General features: G+C 43.5%; 1 protein-coding gene across 4 annotated transcripts in view; it reads left to right on the top strand.

Annotated features, from left to right (window-relative positions):
• Positions 1-21,171: 21,171 nt before the first annotated feature.
• CLINT1 (clathrin interactor 1) overlaps positions 21,172-24,585 on the top strand; it is a 57,527-nt gene continuing 54,113 nt past the window's right edge. For 2 of the 4 annotated variants that reach the window (XM_079770765.1, XM_079770764.1), the window contains exon 1: positions 21,172-21,384. In XM_079770765.1, coding sequence (XP_079626891.1) covers positions 21,344-21,384 — 41 coding nt within the window. In that variant the 5' untranslated portion in view covers positions 21,172-21,343. The remainder of the gene's footprint in view (positions 21,385-24,585) is intronic. The other 2 variants (XM_079770763.1, XM_079770762.1) reach the window with 1 other exon arrangement.

The raw sequence follows: 24,585 nt of genomic DNA, 5'->3' as shown, positions 1-24,585 counted from the left end.
TATGAGGGAAAGAGCTGAGGTGGAGGTGGACACTAATGATTTGTCCCTCCAGAATCAACCTCGGACATTGCTCCTTCAAGCTGCTGTTCTCTGGCCATGTCCCTCTCTGCCAGGGTGGAGGGAGGAGGCTGGGGAGAGGGGACTTTATGAATCCGCCTCAGGCTCAAAGAATTCTGGGGAGAGGGGTGCAAAAGGGCCTTTGGTCTGGCCTCTCTTTCCTGAAAGGACTAAAGTTTGTCTTTAAAGTGATTTGCAAATGAGTTTATGTAGAAAGATAGAAAGACAGCTGACAGGCCTGGAAGATATGGATGTCTGCCTTGCAGCTCAGGCTTGTCTCCTATCCCTGAGCTAGTGTCTGTGGTATGCAAATTGTGTGCTGTGTATTTACACCGTGAAGAGCAAACATTTATTGCTTGTGTTTTACAACAGTGTGTTGTAAAGCATCAAATTGTTATATATAAATGTTTAAAGCATACCACAATCCTTTGCAATCATATTTTGTAATTTCATTTTTTTAATATACTGGTAGCCTCAAAAAATGGAAGTGGCTCTGGCCTCTCTGGCTGTCTGAGAGGCATTGAGAAGAGGAAGAGGAGTAGGTGTGGTAATAACAGTCACAGCAACAGTAACATATACTGAGTACTTTTTAATGCTAGACACTGCCAAGTGTCCTAATTTAATTCACAATAATTAGCACATTAATTAACATATGCTAATTCACTTAATATTCACCAATGAAGTAGGTATTTTACAGGTAAGGAAATTGAGGCACAGCTGATAAGTAGCTGTGTATCAAACTTTACTCAAGGGTTGGAAGAAGCAAAAGAGAATTAGAGAATGAGAGTGTGAGGGAAATAATACAAACTATTTCACCTCTTTCGTTTCTGAGATATCAAGTTATACTACAAAGCCACTGTAATCAAATCACCCTGGTACTGGCATAAGACAGGCATATGGATTAATGAAACAGAACAGAGAACCCAGAAATCGACCCAAGGCAAGAGCATACAATGGAGTAAAGACAGTCTCTTTAATAAATGGTGCTAGGGTCATTGGATAGGTTCATGCAAAACACTGAAACTTGACCACCAACTTAACTATACACAAGAATAACTCAAAATGGATAAAAGACTTAAATGTAAGTCATGAAACCATAAAAATCCTAGAAGAAAATGTAGGCAGCAAAATATCAGACATCTCACAGAATAGAATTTTTACTGATACACTGTATAAGTCAAGAGAAACAAAGGAAAAAATAAACAAATGGGACTACATCAAAATAAAAAGCTTTTGCACAGCAAAAAACAAACAAACAAACAAAAAAAACAAACCACCATCAAAATGAAAAGGGAATCCACTGTATGGGAGAAGATACCTGCCAATAATACATCTGATAAGGTGTTAATTTCTAAAATATATAAAGTACTCATATAACTCAACAAAAGGAAGACAAACAATCCAATAATAATAAAAAAAAATGGGCAGAAGACCTGAATGACACTTCTCCAAAGAGAACATACAAATGGCCAAGAAACATATGGAAAAATACTCAAGTCACTAATCATCAGAGAGATGCAAATTAAAATGACAATGAGGTACCACTTGACACCTGCCAGAATGGCTACCATCAATAAATCAACAACAAGTGCTGTCGAGGATGTGGAGGAAAGGGAACCCTAGTGCACTGCTGGTGGGAATGCAGACTGGTGCAGCCATTACGGAAAACAGTATGGAGTTACTTCAAAAAATTAAAAATGGAACTGCCATTTGACTCAGTGAGCCCACTTCTAGGAATATATCCTAAGAAGCCTGAAACACCAATCAGAAAGAATATATGCACCCCTATATTCATAGCAGCATTATTTACAACAGCTAGGATTCGGAAACAGCCCAAGTGCCCATCAATAAATGAGTGGATAAAAAACTGTGGTGCATTTACACAATGGAATACTGTGCAGCTGTAAAAAAATAGTGCCCTTGCCAGATTGGCTTAGTGGTTAGAGTGTTGGCCTGTGGGCTAAAGGGTTTTGGGTTCGATTCCTGGTCAATGGCAGGTACCTCAGTTGTAGGTTTGATCCCCAGTCCAGTCAGGGCAAGTACAAGAGGCAACCAATTGATGTGTCTTACTCACATGGATGTATCTCTCTCTCCATCCCCTTCCTCCTTCCTTTTCACTCTCTCTAAGGATTGATGGAGGGAATATCGTTGGGTGAGGATTTAAAACACACACACACAAAAAAATCTACTTGAAAACTTTGTGGTGAAAGGGAAAAGCAGGTTAAAATCCCTGCTAAAAATCCCTAAAAAAAGGTTAAATCCCTCATAACTTTGATTGAAGAGCCCTGATGATGATGATGCCTTACAGATCCTAACCTTGTTTCTGGATCCTCATCCTATATAATAAAGCCTAGGTGGCGTCATGCCCTCACATGATGTCATCACAAGATGGCCGCCGCAAGATGGCTGCCCTATGCCATCACAAGATGGCCGCCCCAAGATGGCTGGCAGGGAAGGGCAGTTGTGGGCAAACAGGCTGGCAGGGGAAGGTAGTTGGGGGCAATCAGGCTGGCAGGGGAGGGCAGTTGGGGGCAATCGGGTTGGCAGGGGAGCAGTTAGGCGTCAATCAGGCCAGCAGGGGAGTGGTTAGGAGGTGGTCAGGCTGGCAGGCTGAAGCTGTTAGGGACAATCAGGCAGGCAGACGAGTGGTTAGGAGCCAGCGGTCCTGGATTGTGAGAGGGATGACAGACTGCTGGTTTAGGCCCCATCCTCCCATCCCTGTGGCAGTTGGACATCCTCCAAGGGGTCCCAGATTGGAGAGGGTGCAGGCTGGTCTGAGGGACACCCCTCCCCCCCCCCCAATGCATGAATTTCATGCACTGGGCCTCTAGTATTCTCATATGAGAGTACTGCCTTCCTCTCTACTGCTCTCTGGAAAATTCCAGCCTTCTGAGGGCTGTTCTTGCTCCAGGCATACCTCTTCCCCAACCAGGTCATGTGTTCACTATGGGTAAAAAAATCTCAAAGTCTGAATTAGTCTAGAAAAACTCTCAGAAATTTTGCGGGGGATGGTGGATAGTAGGGAGAGGATTTTTTGTTGTTCCAGGTGTCTGGTCCTCCTTGATGTCTCTCTGACATGGTAGGTGAAAGTTAAAGATCTTTATTCTATCTCAGTCTGTCAATAACTGTTGGATCTATTTGTATCTTCCAAAGATTAACATTAACTGTCAGAGGAAGTTAAGTCTAAACTCACAGGGATGTAGAGAATCATCCCTAAATACTTCATAATTTGCAAATGTATCTTTCTCAACAATGGAGTTAGTACTTTGAATTACTATGGTTTATTTACTTGGTTCAGTGTCTCCCTGCTCTAAAGTTGGATTCATTTGGGCAAACCACCATCCTCCCCATAAGTGCCTGGGGAGAATGGAAGGTGGGTGGGTGAGGGTCTGAAGGCTTAGGTCTTCTAGCTTCCAACAGTGCAAATAAGGTCGTCGGAGACAATTTTTGAAAACACACTTCCCCTACTTTCTCAGTGATCAGTAAAGGACTGTGGTTGATATTCTTTGGTCATATCTTATCCCCGCACCAAAAGTATTTATTGAGAGTCTCCTGAGGGCCCAGTTGTTATTAAACACTGTTTAACTGCTTTCTTTGAGCCAAGTACCAGAGCTTGGCCCTTACCCAGCTAAGTGATGGGAAATCTTATGTTAATGTTTTATTATGGTAAACATTGCTTGGGGCTGGCCTCAAGCAGAGGGATAGACTGGTACTATAAACAATTCAAAGGCAGTTTTTAGAATGTAAGCTCCATGAATTGCTTGTAATGCCCAGAATAACAAGTTAAGTTTTCCAAAGCACTTTTGCACTTACCACATTGTTTTAATATCACAATAACACAGAAAGGTCATTAGACTTGGCATTATTACCTACACTCAATAGACAAGGAAATTGAGAGTTTAAGTGATCGGTCAAAGTCACGCAGCTAGCTAATAAATCACAGAGTAAAGCTTTCTTTTTGACATCCTAGTCCAACTCTTGCCAAAGATTCGAAGTTTGACTTCCTTATATCTGTAAAGCAGTTCAGTTGTTCCCCCTAATGTGTAGCTCTATAGTTTAATCTCGATGGCGGTTAATTTTATGTGTCAACAAGACTGGGCTAAGTGACGCCCAGATAGCTGGTAAAACACTGTTTCTGGGTGTGTCTATGAGGATGTTTCCAGAGATTATCATTTGAATTGATGAACTGGATAAAGCAGATAGCCCTCCCCAATATGGGTGGGCACCATCCAATCAGTTGAGGGCCTAAATAGAACAAAATGAGCTGGGACAGCCATCTTCTGTCCTCAGATATCAGTACCCTCGGTTCTCCAGCCTTTGGACTTGGACTGGGACTTCCACCATCCCCTATGCCATTTCCCTTGGTGGGCTCAGTGTTGTGCTAAGAATACAAATTTGAGGTCCGGAATGATCTCTGAAACAAAAAGTGCTTAAATGGCAGGAGACAAAGGCTCTTCATGTAAACTGGGTGCCAGCAATAATTCTAATCATTATTAATGACATTAGGAATAACTTCTGAGAGTTATCATCAATGGAATTCAACAAGGTACCAAAACAATTAATTCATTGGGGAAAGAATAATCTTCTCAACAAATGGGCTGGGACCACTGAATAACCACACACAAAGAATAAAGTTGGGTCTCTATCTCACACCATATACAAAAATTAACTCAAAGTGGATCAAAGACCTGAATGTAAGAGCTGAAACTATAAAACTATTAGAAGAAAATACAGTATAGAGGTAAATCTTCGTGGCCTTGGATTAGGCCATGGGTGGGGAAACTTTTTTCTGCCAAGGACCATTTGGATATTTATAGCATCATTCACAGGCCTGCTATGTTTGTCAACTTAAAAATTAGCCTGCTAAAACAAAATGAAAAAAAAAAAAGAAAAACAAACAAACAAAAAAAAACAAAAATTAGCCTGCTATGTTTGGTCAAATATTTAATTAACTCACCCCTAAAGCCTTGGCAGGGCCAGACCAACCCCTGGATTAGGCAATAGTTTCTTAGATAAAACACCAATAGTACAAGTAACAACAACAACAAATAAATAAACTTCATCTAAATTTTTAAAAATTGTTCTTCAAAGAATACCATTATGAAACTTAAAAGACAACCCATAGAATGATAGAAAATACGTGCAAATCATATATCTGATAAAGGACTTTTATCCAGAATATATCAAGAATTTTTACAACTCAACAATAAAGACACAAACAATTCAATTTAAAGGACTTGAAAAGACAATTCTTTAAAAAAACTACACACACATACACATGACAAATAACTCTAAGCATATAAAAAGATGTTCAACATCATTATCAGGGAAATCAAAACCACAATGAGGTACCACTTCATACTTACACAGATGGCTATGATCAAGTGCAAATAAAAATGTGGAGAAACTGGAAACTTCGCACGAAGGTGGAGATGTGAAATGGTGCAGCCACCTTGGAAAACACTTTGGTAGTTCCTCTAAAAGTTAACCATCGAATTACCATATGACGCATTGATCCCATTCCTAGATATATACTCAAGAGAACTGAAAACAATTGTCTACACAAAAGTATGTACACAAACGTTCATAGCAGCATTATTCAAAGTCACCAAAACATAGAAGGAATGTACATCATTCAAATGTATATCAACTGATGCATGGTTAAACAAAATATTGTAAATCCATACAATGGAATAATACTCAGCCATAAAAGAGAAATGAATTACTGATATGTGCTACAAGAAGATAAACCTTGAAACATCATGCTTACTGTAAGAAGCCAGACACAAAAGGCCACATATTTTATGATTCCATTTATTTATTTATTTTTATTGAGGTATTATATGTGTACATATCTTACCATTGCCCCCCACCCCACACCCATACATGCCCTCACCCCCCAGAGTTTTGCGTCCATTGGTTATGCTTATATGCATGCATATAAGTCCTTCATTTGATTTCTTATCTCCCCCACCTCTCCCTAACTATGATTCCATTTATATGAAATGTCCACAATAGGAAAATCCATAGAGACAGAAAGTACATTAGTGGTTGCCAGGAGATGGGAGGAGACGGGAAAAGAAAGTAACTGCTAATAAATTCAGGTTTTGTGGGAGATGATGGTAACGTCCTGGAATTGGTGGGATGGTTGTAAACCTTGTGAATATACTAACAATCATTAAATTCACACTATAAAAGAGTGAATATTATGGTATGTATTATCTCTCTCTCTTTTTTAAAAGAATAACCCCCAGCTTCTCACAGGTGCTGCATTAAGGAAAACAAATAAATCATCTACTTCAGTGCCCCTAAGCCCATCATCAGGGAGCCAAGTGAGAAAAGAACTATGCTTAGAAAATCATCAGGGAGCTCATTGGTTGCTATGACTCTAAAGTATTCTAGTAACATTCCATGGAAGTCTCCACAGAATCTGCATTCATGCTTTATACCACGAAGAGACCCAAAGTGAAACCAGCCTTAGGACCAAACAGGTCTCGTTCTCATTAACCTCCTTCTTGCCATCTGTCAGGTGCTTCCTCTGTGGTATCAGAAAGAAAGAAAGTCAAGCTTATAACTGGTTCTCATGGAATTAAACTCAATTCAATTCAGCACATTGAGCACCTGGGATATGCCAGGCACTTGCTAGATCCAGGGATGAAGCTGGGATCAGGGTGGACACTTCCCTCCCTAGATGAAATTTATAATCTAACATACCAAATGGATAATAAAAAATATGCTGGTTCTTCCTCAATGGCCAACCCACCCCCAATCCATGCTATGGACTTTTCTACCTGCTTTGCATTCTGGAGAGGTAGGGTTGGCCTCTATGAACTGCATCACCCAGGCTCCCTTGTAATGGCAGGAAGTTAGGCAGCAGGAAGAGAGAGATCAGAGTATTTATTCTGCTGTTCTCTCCCTGCCTCAGCCCCACAGTTCTGGCAGTGGATTTCAAATACCACATCTCCTGTAGGCCAGACTTTCCTCCATAGTGCCAGATCTCATTGGAAATTCTTTTCTCCCACTGTCTTTTCATACTGAGGCATGTGTGGCAAATTATCTGCCAAGATGGCTACAGATGATTCATGTCAACTCTATAGTGAAGCTGGACTTGCCGTGAGCCTTGCTCTGACCAGCGGGCTATAGCAATTGTGATGCTCTGTCAGTTCTGTGACAAGTCCTTAAGAGGTCCAGCAGCTTCCACTTTGGCTTTCTGGGGGTCTATCCACCTGTGAAGTGCTCAGACTAAATTGTTAAATAATGAGAGACCACATGGAGAGAAAGAGAGAGAATCCTACCCCGCCCCTTGCCATCCCAGCCACCCAAGCAGAGGCACCAGATGTGAGAGTGAACCCATTTTGGATCTTCATCCAGCTCCTGTTGAGTTGCGACAGTCGACTCCATCAAGTACAGAGTGGAGTAGAGATACCAAGCCCTGACCAAAGTGAAGAGTTTTGAACAAATAAATGGAAATGCTTTTCTAAGTCACTAAGTTTTGAGGTAGCTTGTTCCACAGCAATAAATAACTGAAACTGAATGGCTCCTCATCACTACTAGTGATGGCTCCTCATCACTGCTCCTCATCAGTTGCCCTATTAATATCTTTAACCCTGACCTTGCCACCATAAGTGGCCAGTTCACTTCATTCTCTTCATTTAAGCCCCTTTGAGTGCTGTTTTCTGTTTTGAGTTCTGCTTAATACAACAAGTAAATAAACAAGACAAGTGCAGATTCTTGTTGGTACCATGATGAAAATGAACAGGCTACTATGAGAGGGAATGACAGAATAGGGAATTCTTCTTATTGGGCTGAATATTTGAAGTCAAAGGAAAACAAACAAGAGGAATAGCTCTCTCCCTGCCATGCCTGCCTTACATCTCCCAACATATTTAAAAGTGCACTTTTGAGAGGTCTGAGCCATACTCATCAAGAAAAAACAGGACCGAAAGGTGAGAGAGATATTAGAAGAGCCTGTGGTAGGAAGCATGAAAGCATAGGTTTACCTCAGAAATACTTGGAAATTAAGAAAACATAGTTTTATCAATCCAACTGGCAAAAATTAAAAAGAGCAATAAATTCTAGCACTGATGAGGATGTGACAAAATGGCCTTTCAATGTGTTGCTTGATAAGAGTAAGAACTGCTATAATCTATTTGGTATACAGTCTGCCTATATCCAATTAAATAAAAAAACACACATATCCTTCCCTGTTCCCACTTTTTAAAAAAATATATTTTTATTGATTTCAGAGAAGAAGGGAAAGGGAGAGAAAGATAGAAACATCAATGATGAGAGACAACCATTGATGGGCTGCCTCCTGCACGCCCCACACTGGGGATCAAGCCCGCAACCCAGGCATGTGCCCCCAACTGGAATCAAACCTGGGACCCTTTAGTGCACAGGCCAACGCTCTATCCACTGAGCCAAACCAGCTAGGGCCCTGTTCCCACTTTTGAGAATCTAAACACCATTAAATTCACACTATAAAAGAGTGAATATTATGGTATGTATTATCTCTCTCTCTTTTTTAAAAGAATAACCCCCAGCTTCTTCTGTAAAGATAGGTGTACAAAGATTGGTTTTATTGTAATACTGTTTACAGTGGCAAAAACAATAAATAGAAACAACCTGGCTGCCCATCAATAGAAAAATGATTCAATAAGTTATGGTGTATTTACAGTAAGGAATTACACCAATACCAAAAATAATGAGTTCGATCTATATTTATTGAACTAGAGGACTATCTGTAATATATATTAAGCAGATATTTTAAAAAGCAAGCATCATGTACAGCATAATCCTAAAGCAAAACCTACAAAAGTGCACATGTATCCCATCTAATAAAAGAGTAATATGCAAATTAACCATCACTCTGCTACACCCACAAGCCAATCAGGAGCGGATATGCAAATTAACCCCAACCAAGATGGCTGTGGCCACTGAGAGCAGGAGGGAGGCTTGGGTTTCCCCAGCAATGGAGGAAGCCAAGCTTTCCGCACACCCTGGCCAGCCCAGGCCTCCGCTTAAGGCTACAAAGTTTCAATGATAGAAGTTAAATAAATGCCAACAGAAATGACAGCAGCCACGGAGCTGGAAGAGCAGGAGGCTAGGGTTGCCCCCGGCGATGGAGGAAGCCAAGCTTTCTACACACCCTGGCCGGCCCAGGCCTCCACTTAAGGCTACAAAGTTTCAATTATAGAAGATAAATAAATGCCAACAAAAATGGCTGCCACCTTGGAGGGAGCAGAAGGCTTGGCTCCGCTCCAGGCTAAAAAGTTTCAATTATAGAAGATAAATAGATCCCAGATACCAGGGCTTCCACTTGGGTCGCTGGGGGGCGTGGCCGGCCTGCAAACCACCACAGGCCCCTCACCCAGGCCGCCCCACGCCCCAAGGGAACCCCCACCCTGATCCGGGACACCCTTCAGGGCAAACCAGCTGGCCCCCACCTATGCACCAGGCCTCTATCCTATCTAATAAAAGATCAATATGTAAATTGACCATCACTCCAACACACAAGATGGCTGCCCCCATGTGGTCAAAGATCCTGCCCCCATGTGGACACAAGATGGCCACCACAAGATGGCCAGCAGGGGAGGGCAGTTGGGAGGGACCAGGCCTGCAAGGGAGGGCAGTTGTGGGCAATTAGGCCAGCAGGGGAGGACAGTTGGGAGGGACCAGGCCTGAAGGGGAGGGTAGTTAGGGGTGACCAGGCTGGCAGAGGAGGGAAGTTGGGGGCAAACCAGCTGGCAGGGGAGCAGTTAGACATCAATCAGGATGGCAGGGTAGTGGCAGGGTGATGAGGCTGGCAGGCAGAAGCGGTTAGGGGCAATCAGGAAGGCAGGCAGGCGAGCAGTTGGGAGTCAGCAGTCCTGGATTGTGAGAGGGCAGTCAGACATCCCTCAAGGGGTCCCAGATTAGAGAGGGTTCAGGCTGGGCTGAGGGACACCTCCCCAACCCCCCTGTGCACAAATTTCATGCACCAGGCCTCTAGTTTGTTTATATTTGTATGAGCATGGAGAGAGTGTGGAAAAGTACATACTGAGCTTTTAACAGGATTACCATAGTGGGGTGAAAAGGACTAACTTTTAAATAAAAAAAGGACTAACTTTTCTTTATTCATTTTTGAATTGTTTACTTGTAGAAATGAATATATATTACTTTTATTTTCATTTCTCCTGTTCCTATCCCCCTCCCCTTCCACCTCAGGCAACAATGGTTCTAATTTATTTCACCTTAAGTTAATTTTGCCTGTTCTAGAATTTTATATAAATGGAGATAGAACTTCTGTGACTGGCTTCTTTTGCTCACTATTATGTCTAGGGGATACATCCAGGTTGTTGCATATATTACTACTTCATTTCTTTTTATTGCTGAAACATATTTCATTCAAACAATGTACCACAATTTGACCACAACCTGTGAATAAAGATGCTATGAACATTCTTGCCTAAGAATTTTGACACAGATTTCAAATTGAATTTATGGGTCAAAGGGTAGACATGTGAAATATATGTGTACCTATTTTACTTTTGTAATAAAAAACTAACAAAAACATTTCAAAGAAAAAATTTTGAAGAAAGAGAATAAATCTGTATTTAAGAAGATAATAATACTTTCTTTTTCTCCAGTCCCTCCTCTCAGTAGGTATTTGGGTCTGTCAGATCTTAGGCTTCCTAGGCCAAGCCAGCGACCCACCACTTTTCAAGGTGAATCATCAAAGATGAGGAAATTATAAAGTTATGCCTCCAAAGAGGAACTAGATTTAGATATCACCCACCAGAAGCCGTAGATTCAAGTGCTAATTCAAGAGAACTGCTAACACACAGGAAAAGTAGCTTCCACAGACAGAAACCACTTGCAAACAAAACTTACGACACTCCTTTTCGATAATAACAAGCAGTCACAGGAGTAGAAACTTAGCATTAAAGAGAAGAAGAAAAGAGTAGGTTTTGAAAGTAGTCAAATCAACATGTAAAGAAAGAGAGTAGCAGAAGTAACCTCACTGCAAGGGAAGGTTTATAAATAAATTGTGAAGCAAACCTTGATAAATTCCAAATCTAAACTGAAAGTCCAAGACTCTATGAAAATCCAATCAGATCACAAAGACCTATTCTTATGAAAAATTGGCTGGAATATATATATATATATATATATATATATATATATATATATATATATATAAAAGATTTTTATTTATTCCAGAGAGGAAGGGAGAGGGAGAGGGAGATAGAAACATCAATGATGAGAGAGAATCATTGACTGGCTGCCTCCTGTACACCCCCACATTGGGAATCAAGCCCACAACCTAGGCATGTGCCCTGACTGGGAATCGAACCGTGACCTCCTGGTTCATAGGTCGACGCTTAAACACTGAGCTATGCCAGCTGGGCTACTTTTTTATTAATCATTAATTAATTAATTTTTTAATCCTCACCCGAGGATATGTTTTTACTGATCTGATTTTGGAGGGAGAGGGAGAGGGAGAGAGAGAAACATTGATCAGTTGCCTCCTATATGCAACCCAACCGGGGACTGAATCCGAAACCTAGGTATGTGCCCTGACAGGGAATCAAACCCAGGACCCTTTGATGCATGGGATGACGCTCCAACCAATTGAGCCACACTGGCCAGGTGGAAATATACATACATTTTTAACTATTAAGAAAAAAAGAAATGATTAGTATGTAGAGAACAAAAAAGAAAAGAAAACAAACAAAAAGTATTGCCATTCTGTCGATGAGAAATTTTAGGGTTACCTACCATGGCCCCCACCACACTTTTTTCTTAGAATTGGCCTTGAGTCCTAACCCACAGGAGGGCAACTGTATCAGTCTTCCTTCTAGGATACAGCTGTTTGGACCAGGGATAGACTCCTGGTAGGTCAAGTCTGGGTTCTACTAGTAAGTTCCATGGGAAGCCACTGAAGTATTTTTTTTTTAAATATATTTTTATTGACTTTAGAGAGAAAGGGAGAGGGAGAAATAGAAACAATCAATGATGAGAAAATTATCAATCAGTTGCCTCATGCATGCCCCCCACCAGGGATCGAAGCCCACAACCTGGGCATGTGCCCTTGACCAGAATTGAACCCAGGACCCTTCAGTCCGCAGGCCGATGCTCTATCCACTGAGCCAAACCAGCCAGAGCTCACTGAAGTATTTTGTGCAAGTAGTGACATGGCCTCATTTATGATTCAGAAAGATCTTGGAAGAAGAAATTAGGAAGCATTTGCAGCACCTCGGATGAGAGATTGACAGTGAAGGAGAGCAGTAAGTCCGGCTACACTTACAATCCAGGGAGAGGAACACAGGTTTCTGAAGGAGCCTAAAATGCTAGAAGAACTGAAGGACTGGCGGGAGGCGGGGGGGAGGGGGCGGCGGCGGGGCGGGGGAGGGTCAGGAAAGCTAAGAGAGCAGGGAGTTTTGAGAAGGAAGAAGTTCTCAACTGTGGCTTGAGAAGCAATGAAGAGGAGCCTGTGTGTGAGGAAGACCGCCTTGTGTAAGGGGAGCAGAGAAATGGGGCTCCCGGTGGAAGATGAAGTGACAAGGAAGTGACTACCGCATGTTTGGAGCTTCTTGTTGCACTTCAGATAAAACTCTAAAAGGCCATATCCTTAACTTGACATACAGTCCTTCCGTGTTGCAGGACTCCTCGTATCAGTCAGGGTCCCAGCAGCAAACACTGGCACACTCAGAGTTTAGCTGAAGGGAGCAAGACGAAGGGGCAGGTTTTAGCAGTGCCGGCAGGGTGAGGAGGCTAACCACATTTGGGAACCACCTAGGGGTTACCATCGGGGTGAAGAGAGCTTGAGCTATGGAAGGAGGACCCCCTGACACCAGCAGTGGTCACAGAGGGACTCGGCTAGTGCCAAAACCATGTTCCTGAAGCAGGGAGACAGGGGAGAGAAATATCACGGCTCGTCTCTCCTCTGCCTCTGATCCCACCTCCCAACACTGACTGAGCCCACAGGAAGCTAGAGGCCACGAGAATGCAGGTAATGGAGTCCATAGAGGTCAGGAGGCAACAGAGCAAGGATCTTCTCTGATTATTCTCCCCCTCTCCCTCCAGGCTCACTGGGCCTCCTCTCAAATCCTGGAACATGCTGAGCTACATCCTATCTCAGGCCTTGGCACAGGTTGGTCTCTCTATCTGGAACGCTCTTTCCCTCTCTACCTCATTAACTCAAAATTATCTTTCCATCTTCACCTTAAATGTCACTTTCCCAGAGAGGTCCTTCCTGGCCCTTGCTCCTACTTAACCTGAACGAAACACCACTGTTATATTCTCTCACAGCATCCCGTTCTTTTCTTCCACTGCATTCATCATATTTGCAGGGATAGATTTATCAAGGTGTTATTTGTTTAAAATCCATCTCCTCCCTCAGACTGACAACTTCATGAGAACATATGTAAAACTTTCAACAATAAAGAATTAAAAAAAACTTCCTGAGAACAGGAATTGTGTCTGTTTTTCACAGTATACTATTTGACAACGGGGTAAGTGATCAAATACATATTTATTGAAAGATCTGATGCACCTGTTCTAACAGCCTCTCCCACATTGCCCATGTTCCCTGGTTATGAACAGTTTAGCAATGGAAATAGAACTTATTTAATCAGTCCTTGTTACATGTCAAGCACTGTACTAGACATTTAATGTATGTCATCTCATTCACGCCTCACAACAACCCTATGAGTCAAGGACTCTTATCAGCCTCATTTTCTCAAAAAAGGTGTAAAGGCCTGAGAGGTGAAGTAACTTAGTCAAGTCCCCACAGCTATACGGCATGAACCAAGGTCCTGATGATAACACAGCCAATGCTCTGACCTCTACCCAAGACTGCACTGGCTCCTTAAATATCTCCCTGTGGTTTCTGTCTGTCTATTTATGTCTATCTTCCATAGTAGACTGGCAAGCTTCTTGGCTAACAATAGATTTTAGTCATCTATTTCACTCCACTTCACATTGAATATTGACTCCTTCCCACCAGGAAAGCATGCCTTGTGCTGACTGACACCCCCACCCCCCCCCTTCACCAACTCTTTAGCCACATTCATTGTATTTATTAAAGAGCAGACTTTAATAAAGTCTGTCCATCAGACTTCTGATGCCCACTGAAGCGAGCTTTCCCTCTAGAGCATAATTCTTTTAATGAACTGATAGACTTCAAAGACCAGCAGAACCTCCATGTGAACTCTGGACACCTGTGGGCTTTCCCAGGACACTTGACCTTATCCAGAAAGACCCTGCTTCAGGAACCAGCCAGCCCATGTTCTCTGACATCCACCCCATTCACTCCTGAATCTGCCTTGACAACGCAGGGTCAGTTCCCACGGTCACACGCTGCCTAGTTGCTTCACTGATGGCACCTTGGCTTCCTGTGAATAGAGTTTCAGAGACCTTGACAGTAGGAGCAGCAAGTCCTCTCTGAGCTCGCCTGTGGCCAGGAAACAGAAGGAGAGAGCATCCCAGGAGGCAGGGAAATGATTCCAAGAGCACTTCTGCCTCCATCTCACCCCCGGCCAGCGCCTGCACATTCTTGCAGAAGGACTGCAAATGTGTTAGCCCTTTAGAGCACCTACCAGCTTTCTGAATAGGTCCACCTGAGCCCTGCTGACAGCCCTGGAAGGAGACTGAAGTTCAGCCAAGAAGAGCCTCACTGTGAGCAGAACAGAGTTAGTGAGGGCAAGCCCTTCTACCAGCTCCCCTGCTGCACAGTGCTGCAACACCACTCACCGCTTTCCTTCTTCGTTGCTTCCTTTTATTTTCTGTTACGTTTTCTCTTTTGCTCTCTCCAACCCCATTTTTGTGGAATTTGGACCTTAAAAATAAAAAGTATAATGTTACAGCAAAAAAGACCTTGGATCACCCTATCCAGAGCATGCCCAGCCCTGGCAAAATCACTGAAGAGGTTTAAAAACAAAACCAAACAGATTCCTAGCCCCCACCTTAGACCTACAGAAGTAAACAACTGCTGCTTTTGTCTACCAGGGTATGCCTTTCTTTGTAGTTTTTTCAGAGAACCCATCTTTCCCCACTCCAGGTACAGCTACCAGTTCTATAACACACGCCTCCCTACTGGTGATTGGCCCGTAGGTAGGGACATGATCAAAACTGGGCCAATGAGAATCATTCTGTGTGATAGTTGACTCAGTGGATGAAAGCAAAGTATCTTTTCTCACATGGTTGCCTAATTGGAAAAATGGTACCTATTCCCCACAAGGTGGTGTTTCTATTACCTGCCAACTAGGAGAATCCTATCTGCAATAAGGAAAAATGAGAAATAGAGAGTTCCGACATTTGCTAAGTTCCTGAGGCAAATTCTATCTCTGAACTCTCCCCATTTCCCTTTGTCAATAAACTCCCCTGCTCTGCTTAAAGTTAGTTTTTATTTCTGTCACTTGTGACCAAAAGTATAAGGGATAATGCACCTATTCAATCAGGAACTCAAGGGTTAAAACAAAACCATCTGAAATTTTTAAGGGTGTCCAGGAATTTCTGATGTATGGCAGGGTTTAGGATACTCTGAAAGACTAAACCTCTCAATTTATAAGGACAAAAGCTAAGATCCACATAAGAGAAGAAATTTGATATTAATAATGAGGTAGAGCTTAGTTAGCATTTACTATATGCAAGACCCAATGTAAAGTGAGTTATATATATTACTTCATTTGATCCTCAGCATATTGCTTTGCGTTTACCATGTTTACTATATCTATTTACTAACTATCTGTTTCCTCTATATTGTAAATTTCATCTATAAATTGTATATCCACCACCTAGTAGAGAACCTGGAACATAGTAAGAGCTTACTAAATACTTGTTGACTATTGAATAAATGTAACAGATTGATACAATTATTATTATGACTAGAAGCCCGGTGCACGAATTCATGCACTAGTGGGGTCCCTCAGCCCAGCCTACACCCTCTTGCAATCTGGGACCCCTCGAGGGATGTCCGACTGCCAGGTTAGGCCCGATCCTGCTGCGGGATCGGGCCTAACCAGGCAGTCGACATACCTCTAGCAATCTGGGACCGCTGGCTCCTAACCACTCACCTTCCTGCCTGCCTGATCACCCCAACTGCTCTGCCTGCCTGCCTGATCGCCCCTAACCACTCTGCCTGCCTGCCTGATCATCCCTAACCACTCTGCCTGCCTGCCTGATTGCCCCTGACTGCTCATATGCCTGCCTGATCGCCCCTAACCACATCTGCCTTGGCCCCTGCTGCAGCGGCTTCATCCAGAAGGACGTCTGAAATGACATCCGGTAGGTCGTTCGGCTGTCTAGTCTAATTAGCATATTATGCTTTATTATTATAGACTAGAGGCCCGATGCATGAAATTTGTGTATGGCGGGGGGTGTCCCTCAGCCTGGCCTGCACCCTCTCCAATCTGGGACCCCTTGGGGGATGTCAAACTGCCACAGGGATCAGGCCTAAACCGGCAGTCGGACATCCCTCTCACAATCCGGGACTGCTGGCTCCTAACTGCTCACCTGTCTGCCTGCCTGATTGCCCCTAACCGCTTCTGCCTGCCAGCCTGATCGCCCCCAACTGCCCTCCCCTGCCAGCCCAGTTGCCCCCAACTGCCCTCCCCTGCCAACCCAATCACCACCAACTACCCTCCCCTGCAGGCCTAGTCACCCCCAACTGCCCTCCCCTGCTGGCCTGGTTGCCCCCAACTGCCCTCCCTGCTGGCCTGATCTAGCCCCCCAACTTCTCTCCCATGCTGGCCTGATAGCTCCCAACTGCCCTCCCCTGCTGGTCTGGTCGCCCCCAACTGCCCTCCCCTGCTGGCCTGGTTGCCCCCAACTGCCCTCCCTGCTGGCCTGATCTAGCCCCCCAACTTCCCTCCCATGCTGGCCTGATAGCTCCCAACTGCCCTCCCCTGCTGGTCTGGTCGCCCCCAACTACCCTCCCCTGCAGGCCTGGTTGCCCCCAACTGCCCTCCCCTGCCGGCCCGATCGCCCTCAACTGCCCTCCCTTGCTGGCCTGATCACACACAACTGCCCTACCCTGCCAACCATCTTGTGGCAGCCATCTTGTGGCAGCCATCTTGTGACAACGTGAGAGCGGCCATCTTATGGTGGCCATCTTGTGATGACATCACACGTGACGCCACCTAGGCTTTTATTATATAGGATTATTATTACTAGGAGGCGTAAGAGTAATAGGAGCAGTATCGCTAGCATTTACTAAGTGTTTATTTTGTGTTAGGTACCGTTCTAAGTTTAAGTTCTTTTTATACATTACCTTATTGAATTGTCTGAAAAGCCTTTCAGGTGGGTTTCTAGTATTCCCCATTATGATGAGAAACCTGAACCCAGAGAAGTCAAATAATTTTCCCTATGTCACACAACTAGTAAGTAGCAAAATTAAAATTCAAACCCAGAATCTGCTGCAGAGTTCTAGTTCACAACCACTATGCTTTGTTGTTTTAATTAATGTATCCAGAGTGGCCAAGCTACTGAACAGCAGAAGCAGAATTTGGGCCTAGGTTGGTCTGAGTCCAGGATTTGTGCTCCTTAACCACTACCTTCTACTTCCTCTCTGGGATTGATTGGCGGGCAGTTCATGGTAGTCCACATTAATGGTTCCCCTAGGGTTATGCAATATAGTATCTGCATGTATTTCATCACACTTCTCTTATTATGAGTAAAAACGGAGTGCCCTGACTTTTAGAGAATATAAACAATAATATAAATGGAGTTACTTTAAAATGGAGCCAGAGCGGCCATGCCAGAGGAACTGCCTTGCACATTTAATAACTCAAAGCTTGGAATGTTAAAAACAGGGCAAAAATCACCTTTAGACTGGGCCCAAGCAACCTTGTTTCCCAAAGTACTATTCGCAAAGCTAACAAGAAAGCAATTATTGTGACTACTGGACTGAGAATTAAAAAACATTGTTTAGAATTAACATCACTATGTTATCTTATGTGCACCAATAGAAATGCCTTCCTTCTATTGATGTAATTGTTCCCTTTTCCCTTCTTATAAACGCCCATGGCCTTTGTCTACTAATCAGAACATTGTTTGGACTGCTGCCTGAATGAGTGATTCCCAGCTAGTTATTCTTTGATCTCAAATAAACACTTGCTGGCCTTTCCTTTTGAAAGTCCTTTTTATTTTTAGGTTAGCAAGAGGAGCAGTCAGGTGTAATCAAAAACAAGACTCATTGAGCCAAATACTGAAACCAAGTTACAAGTGCTTGCCTGTTGTGTCAGTTTGGGTACTGCAGGAAGCAGAAGCCAAGATGGAAGTTAGTATAAGAGATTTATTGAGGGAACCACCTATGAAGGATTAAGGGAAAAGGGAACAAGAGTAGGTGGGGAGCGTCTCAGACCACAAGGAAGTTCTGACACCTGTCAAGGGAGAAAGGGAAGGCAGGAAGCCTGGGTAGGATGAAGCTCTGAGGAAATCTGGGCCAGGTTGATGGGGAGTCCAGGACAATGCTTGCTTAATAGAGGAGTCTGGCCTTGGGCAGAAATGGTCCAGCTCCAGTACACCTTGCTTAGTCATTGCCTGGTTGTAGCCCAGTGATAACAAGGACTTGGTATAAATGCTGTGCCTGATTCCCAAGAAGTGGCTGCCAGGAGCTGTTGGCCATCCACACTCCTCACACTGATTCTCTTGAAAAGCGAGCTGGGCGGTGCTTTCCCAGGAACGCCACACCTGTGTGCTATGAATTAAACTCCCTGAAGGAAACGCCAAGGAGCCAACCACATGAGATCAGCAGTCAGTGTCTATAACTGCCCCTCATATCAACACAGCCCAGTACAATTGCTTTCAAACCTTGCATTGGTTTGGGCTTATTAAAAGTGTCAGCTCATTGAGTTAAAGATATGTTTTCCTGAAGAGGGATGGGTGAGGCATTTTCCCATTTATTTTTCTACCATGGCCACATTTAAATTGCTATAAAGAAGTTATTGTGGAAACTGCTCCCAAACTTGCAAGATAAAAGGTAAAAATGGAATACTTTGTTGACATACAAAATTATTAAATTTTGTGACCAATTTTTAACAAACTCTCACTGTCTGGTTCTTCTGAACCCATTAGGGGCTCTCTTGAATCAAAGGTGGACAGGCAAGTTTTTTGGTGTTACATGCTAGGTAGCCCTGGACAACCGTGAGAACACCACAAGTGACAATCATGGGATAGGTCTAGGCACTTCCAAACTTGGTGTGGGAACAAGCAAAGTAGACGATGACATTGTAGTCTCTGGTTAAATCTGGTGAAGCTGATTGCAAACTGCTATGAAGCTGCAAACAGGCCCAGGCTGGGAAGGTGGTTATTTTTATGCCCTGCCCATTCTGCTGGTGTACCCTCACCCGATTGTTTGAAGGTTAACTTGCTGAGCTCTCATTTATGCAAAGCAGTTTCCCTTATCTCCTCTTGCCACATTCTATCCTTTGAATCTTGGGCTGGATAGTCCTTTCGACAGGAAACACAAACTTCTTATTTGAAAGGCCAGTTTCTCTACCTATCTCTGCTCATCTTTACCTGCCCTTTCCACCCACCTCTCCCACTCACTTCGTCTGCCCAAGGACTCCTACTATCTTGACAAAGCTCTGAGATAGCTCTGTCCTGATTTCTGCTTTTGGTGCTTTTCTGCCTGGCAATGCTTTCAACTTGCTTCTCTCAGGCCTTAATCCCGAAGCCTTATTGAAACACTTTTCAAAGCTGCTTCCAGTAATTAAGTGGATACAACAAGAAGAGGTGACTTGACCTGAGGAACGAGAGGTCAGAAGTTTTGAGTTCCTGATTTGGGATCCCTGTTACCTAGCTTTCTGACTAGCAGCATTTCACTTCTCCTTTGTGAATCAGTCTTTGTCGGTTACCTTCACCAGGAATTGTTTTATTGCAGATCTTTCTTGTATGGTCAGCTCCTTTATATCATTCAAGTTTCAGCTTAAATATAATGTCCTCAAATAGGCCTTAAGTATTTCCTAGTGTCATTTTCCTCTAACATCATTCTCTGTAGCTTTATCATATGTCTTCTTCAAGCACTTTCAATCTGCAAGTGTCTTTTTTTTTTAAAGATTTTTAATTGATTTTTAGAGAGAGAAGAAGGGGTTGGGGGAGAGGGATATGAGAGGGAAACATAATCAGTTGTCTCCTGTATGCCCCCTACTGGGGATGGAGCCTGCAACCCAGGCATGTGCCCTGACCAGGAATCCAACCAGCAACCTTTCAGTACACAGGACAACACCCAACCACACTGGCCAGGGCTATCTGCAATTGTCTTAATGTTTCCTTGATTATTTTGTTTCCTCCTAAGAGCTTTAAGACCCAAGAGAGCTGGGGCTTGTCTATCTTGTCCCCATCTATATTCCCCACTCCTGGCACATAGAAGATGCTCAATAAATATGTGTAGAATGAAAAGAACTGTAAAATTTAAGCAGTTGGACCAAAAGATCTTTAAGGGTATTTACAGCTTTAAGATGAACATTGTCAAAAATATGTAAGTGAAAAATGAAGTGACAACAACCATTGCAATAAAATACTGAGTACAGTGTGTGTGTCTACTTGTGCTGCCAAGTTCTTGGGTGTGTCATAGCACTGGTTTTCTACCGTTTGCTATGGAGTGCGAAGTGAGTTTCTGAGCTCCACAAAAAAGTATCTAACAAATGTATCAGGTATCTGTCTAAATAGTAAACCACCGTATCATAGAATTAGAGTGGAATCGTTTTTGATTACAACTTCTTCAATTTACAGGGATGGAAACTAAGGCCCAGAGAAGGAAGCATGTTTGGACACTTGGAACCAAATACAGTGCTGCTTGTCAGTGAGGAACACATACACCACTCCCACTTCCGTATAATCATTATTAAAGCATAGCAATACTTCACGGTTGAACCAGTGGTTCTGCAACTTGAGCGTGGAGGATGTGCTAAAGCACAGATTGCTGGGTCCCACCCCCAGAGTTTCTGATTCTGTAGGGTCGGAGGGGTGCGGGAACCCGGAAAGTTTAAGATCCATTGTACCAACCTTAACACACCCACTCTCAATTGAAAGGCTCCGCGTGGCGCGCAGAAAACTACTAATCCCGGCGTGCCCCGCGCACAGTGGGAGGGACGTCGGGCACTTCCGCCCCACGCAGCGCCGCTGCCCCGCGTCTCGACGTGTCACCGGCAGCGCCGCGGCTGGGGCTGGAGCTGGAGCCGACTGGGGAGTTCTAGGCGGCGGCAGCGGCGCGACCGGCCTGGATCTGCCCCGGTGCGGAAGTGTCCCGGGTCCGTGGGGAGCAGGAGAGGGCGGCGCGGCCCGGCCCGCGCGCGGCACGATGTTGAACATGTGGAAGGTGCGGGAGCTGGTGGACAAAGCGTGAGTATCGGGGGCAGTTGTGGCCAGGCCCACGCGGGGGAGGGGAAAGGTGAGGGGAGCTGGCCCTGTGCACGGCGACCCGTGTCACGCCCCCCCGCCCGACCGTCATGGCGGCGGCCCGCTCGCTCCGGGGCCCAGTCCTCGTCCCGATCGGGGAGGCTGGGAAGGGAATCTTCCTCCTGGCCCCCTCCGCCCCTGTCCAGGCCTTCTTCCCGGTTCCTACCCGCGCCCTCCCAGGCACAGACCCTTTGGCCAGGGAAGGGGGCGGGGCTGGCGGAGCGGGGTCACTGCCCCGGCGGAGGACTGCCGTGGCCGCGGGCTGTGCGCTTTGCCTCCTGGGCCGCAGGGGAGGCTTGCGGGTGGGGGACGCAGTGCACTGGCCCTGTGTCCCGCGGGGTGCGGTGCAGAGTCCTTGCGCCTGGTCGGGATAGATCCTTTACCTTGCTGGGTTTCTTTTGCGTCCTAATGAACCTGCAGTTGGAGTGGGTGATAGGTGTAACAAGTGGCCATTGTGGTCAGGCTGGAGTTAAAATCAAGAGGAGACTCATCCTTCCTTTTCTAACACCAGTGAAAGTAGATCACCACATGACTTCTTGTGATTCTTTTCCTGTTTCAACACTACAGTTTTGGAGGGCCCCTTGTTTCATTAGGTTTAATTAACGAGTCATTAAGAGATTTCCCCTAAAAAAAGAAAACAACCCAGGTTTATATCTTGTTGATCTGCTTTAACTTCCCTGACAGGTAAAATGACTAATACTTGGTTGATTTCCAGTAAGACTTCAATGATAACTTTAGTATCTTACTACACTAAGAAAACTTGAACACTTAGATCGATTATATCAGTTATAACAGGGCTTAAGTCAGGCCTTCTAGGCAGGAAATAAAGTTAAAGAATTTAACCAGTCTCTTCCTTTTGGGTATGCAGTAAGTGTGGTGACAGAAACAGTTCATTTGTGTCACCAATCCCTCTAAAATTAGGAAGTGTAGGTGGCAAACTGTTAGGCTTTCCTGACTCCAGAAAAAATAATTCACGTTGGCTGTGATAATACATCAATAGAACTTAGAGTTTGACCAAATTTTCTATGCTACCAAGAAGGCAGTAGATCGCCTAAGGAGCGTAGTTTATAAGAGTTGGTTCAAACGCTGTAACCCCGACAAGTTAATTCACCTCAAGTGCCACAGTGTTGTCAGGTGCAGTATGAAAATAAGGATAGATTCTTACCTTAAATGCTAGAATTAAGATCTAAGAGTTTAGATAACACAATATGTTTAGATCAGTATACTTTTGATAACTATAGCAACTGTTCTGCATTGAGAGTGAGATAAACTTCATTAAGAGATAAATAAGCCCTATGTTTGAAAAGTGATTTGCTTTAATAATTTTCATTTATCAACTATTCATTTGACCATTAAATGGGCTTATTTTGCTGTTTATGTACTTGCTTTTCAAAGATAAAATACTGTTTCTTTTCCAGATCCAGGTTCATTGGTTGTTTTTTCATAATGTGGTGTAAAGACTAGGGTACTAGCTTAGACAGTTTTTAAAAGTCCAGAAGTTTCTAAGAAGGAGGACAAGGGAAAAGCCCCACTAAAAAACACCTTGTTATCTTAGAGGATTAAATTTATGGTACTCAAAAAATTTGAAGAGGCTGTACATTTTTCAGGAGATAGAAATCAAGACAATATTCCTGCTGCTGGTGTTCATTTCATTGTGTGTCTTTATCACCTGCCTTACTAATCGTCCAGTGCTTTAGGTTAAATTTGCCACATAAGCAGTTACCAAGTCATCTAATAGAAGAGCTATTGTTGAAAAATAACTTCTACCTTTGTAAGACCCAATTTAGAATGGAGACTTGAACCAAATTATTCAAGAACTTGTAAGAATGTTGCCACCAGGGGCTTTTGAAAGCTTTTGTTGGGTGTCTGACACATGATGTTAAGATTATAACATAAGGTTATTTTATTGATGAATACTGGGGATTTAATTTTCATCTTTCCCTGGCAGGAGAGAAGAAATTCTTCCCCAGAAATGTAAGCATCTTACAGAACCAATACCTGTGGCACTGTGTCCATTTAGACTGTTCACCTTAAAATGCTATTAATGGAGGTGAAATGGATCTATAGAATGGCCGCTCTAATTAGCAAGGAGATAAGGTGATCAGGAAACTTGCAAATGAGGAAACAATGAAGTGATTAAGGACTGCTCTGAGAACTCAGATTCATAGAATGAGGGCTTATCATAGAAAGGACATTGGTTTGGGGTTTGGGGCTTGGGGCACTCGGTTCAGATTCTGTCACTGGCTTTTAGATTAGTTATATGTATGATTTGAGGCAGAATCACATGAATCTCCAAACCTTGTTTCCTTATCTGAAAAATGAGGGATTGGCTTAGAGTAGGACTTTTTTTAACTTTACTATTTGGAGACATGAATTTCCACCACACGAAAAAACTGGTACTAGTATTTCATAATAGCAGATAAATTTTGGAAAGTCATCCTCCTGAGACAGTTTTGGCTAAAAAGACATTTTAAAAAAAGAGTGGTAATCAATAAATATTCTATGTAAATGCTCTATGCAGTAAGTAAGTGCAACCTATGACTCAGGAAAACTAGGACTTTTATTTAGTGTATATCCTTACCCAATGAGGTTTACTTCAGGAAGAAAAATATACTCTTTCAAAATGTGTTTCCTGGAGCTACTGTTTGATCCAGTATGGTGGCAGTTCTTAAGTATAATGATATATTTCAAATACTGGCTTTTGAGACCTTTAAGACTTACAGAAGGTGTGGAGATATTTTCCACGATTGTGGCACCTCCTGGTGGTATTAAATAGTTCTGTTTTGCAGAACATTGTAGAACTGAGGAAAAGCAGATAAAGCTGTAAGTCAGCAGAGCTTGGAGTGCAGTTTCCTCCCACTTGTACTCAAGTTGCACAAAAGGCAGCTGTGGCAGGAAAGGATAAGTGGCACCGCTCCCACCAACTAGGATTAGCTTGACCATTGCTATCCTGTGGCCTGCTTCCCTTTATTTGAGGTTATAATAAAATTGGATACTTTTATATTTTGTCACGCCATACATGATATAAATAGAAAGTTGCTGTAGTTCTGTTTTGTGTTGTTTTGTTTTTTTCCCAAATTTTGGAAACAGGGTGACATGGTATAGTGGTAGATGAAAACTGCTACTTTTTGTTCAAGCCTGGCT

Source organism: Cnephaeus nilssonii (genome assembly GCF_951640355.1).
Source record: "Cnephaeus nilssonii genome assembly, chromosome: 5".
In the NCBI taxonomy this organism is placed as follows: domain Eukaryota; kingdom Metazoa; phylum Chordata; class Mammalia; order Chiroptera; family Vespertilionidae; genus Cnephaeus; species Cnephaeus nilssonii.
Note: the sequence above shows the minus strand (reverse complement) of the source record. Positions and strands in the feature narration are given on the sequence as shown.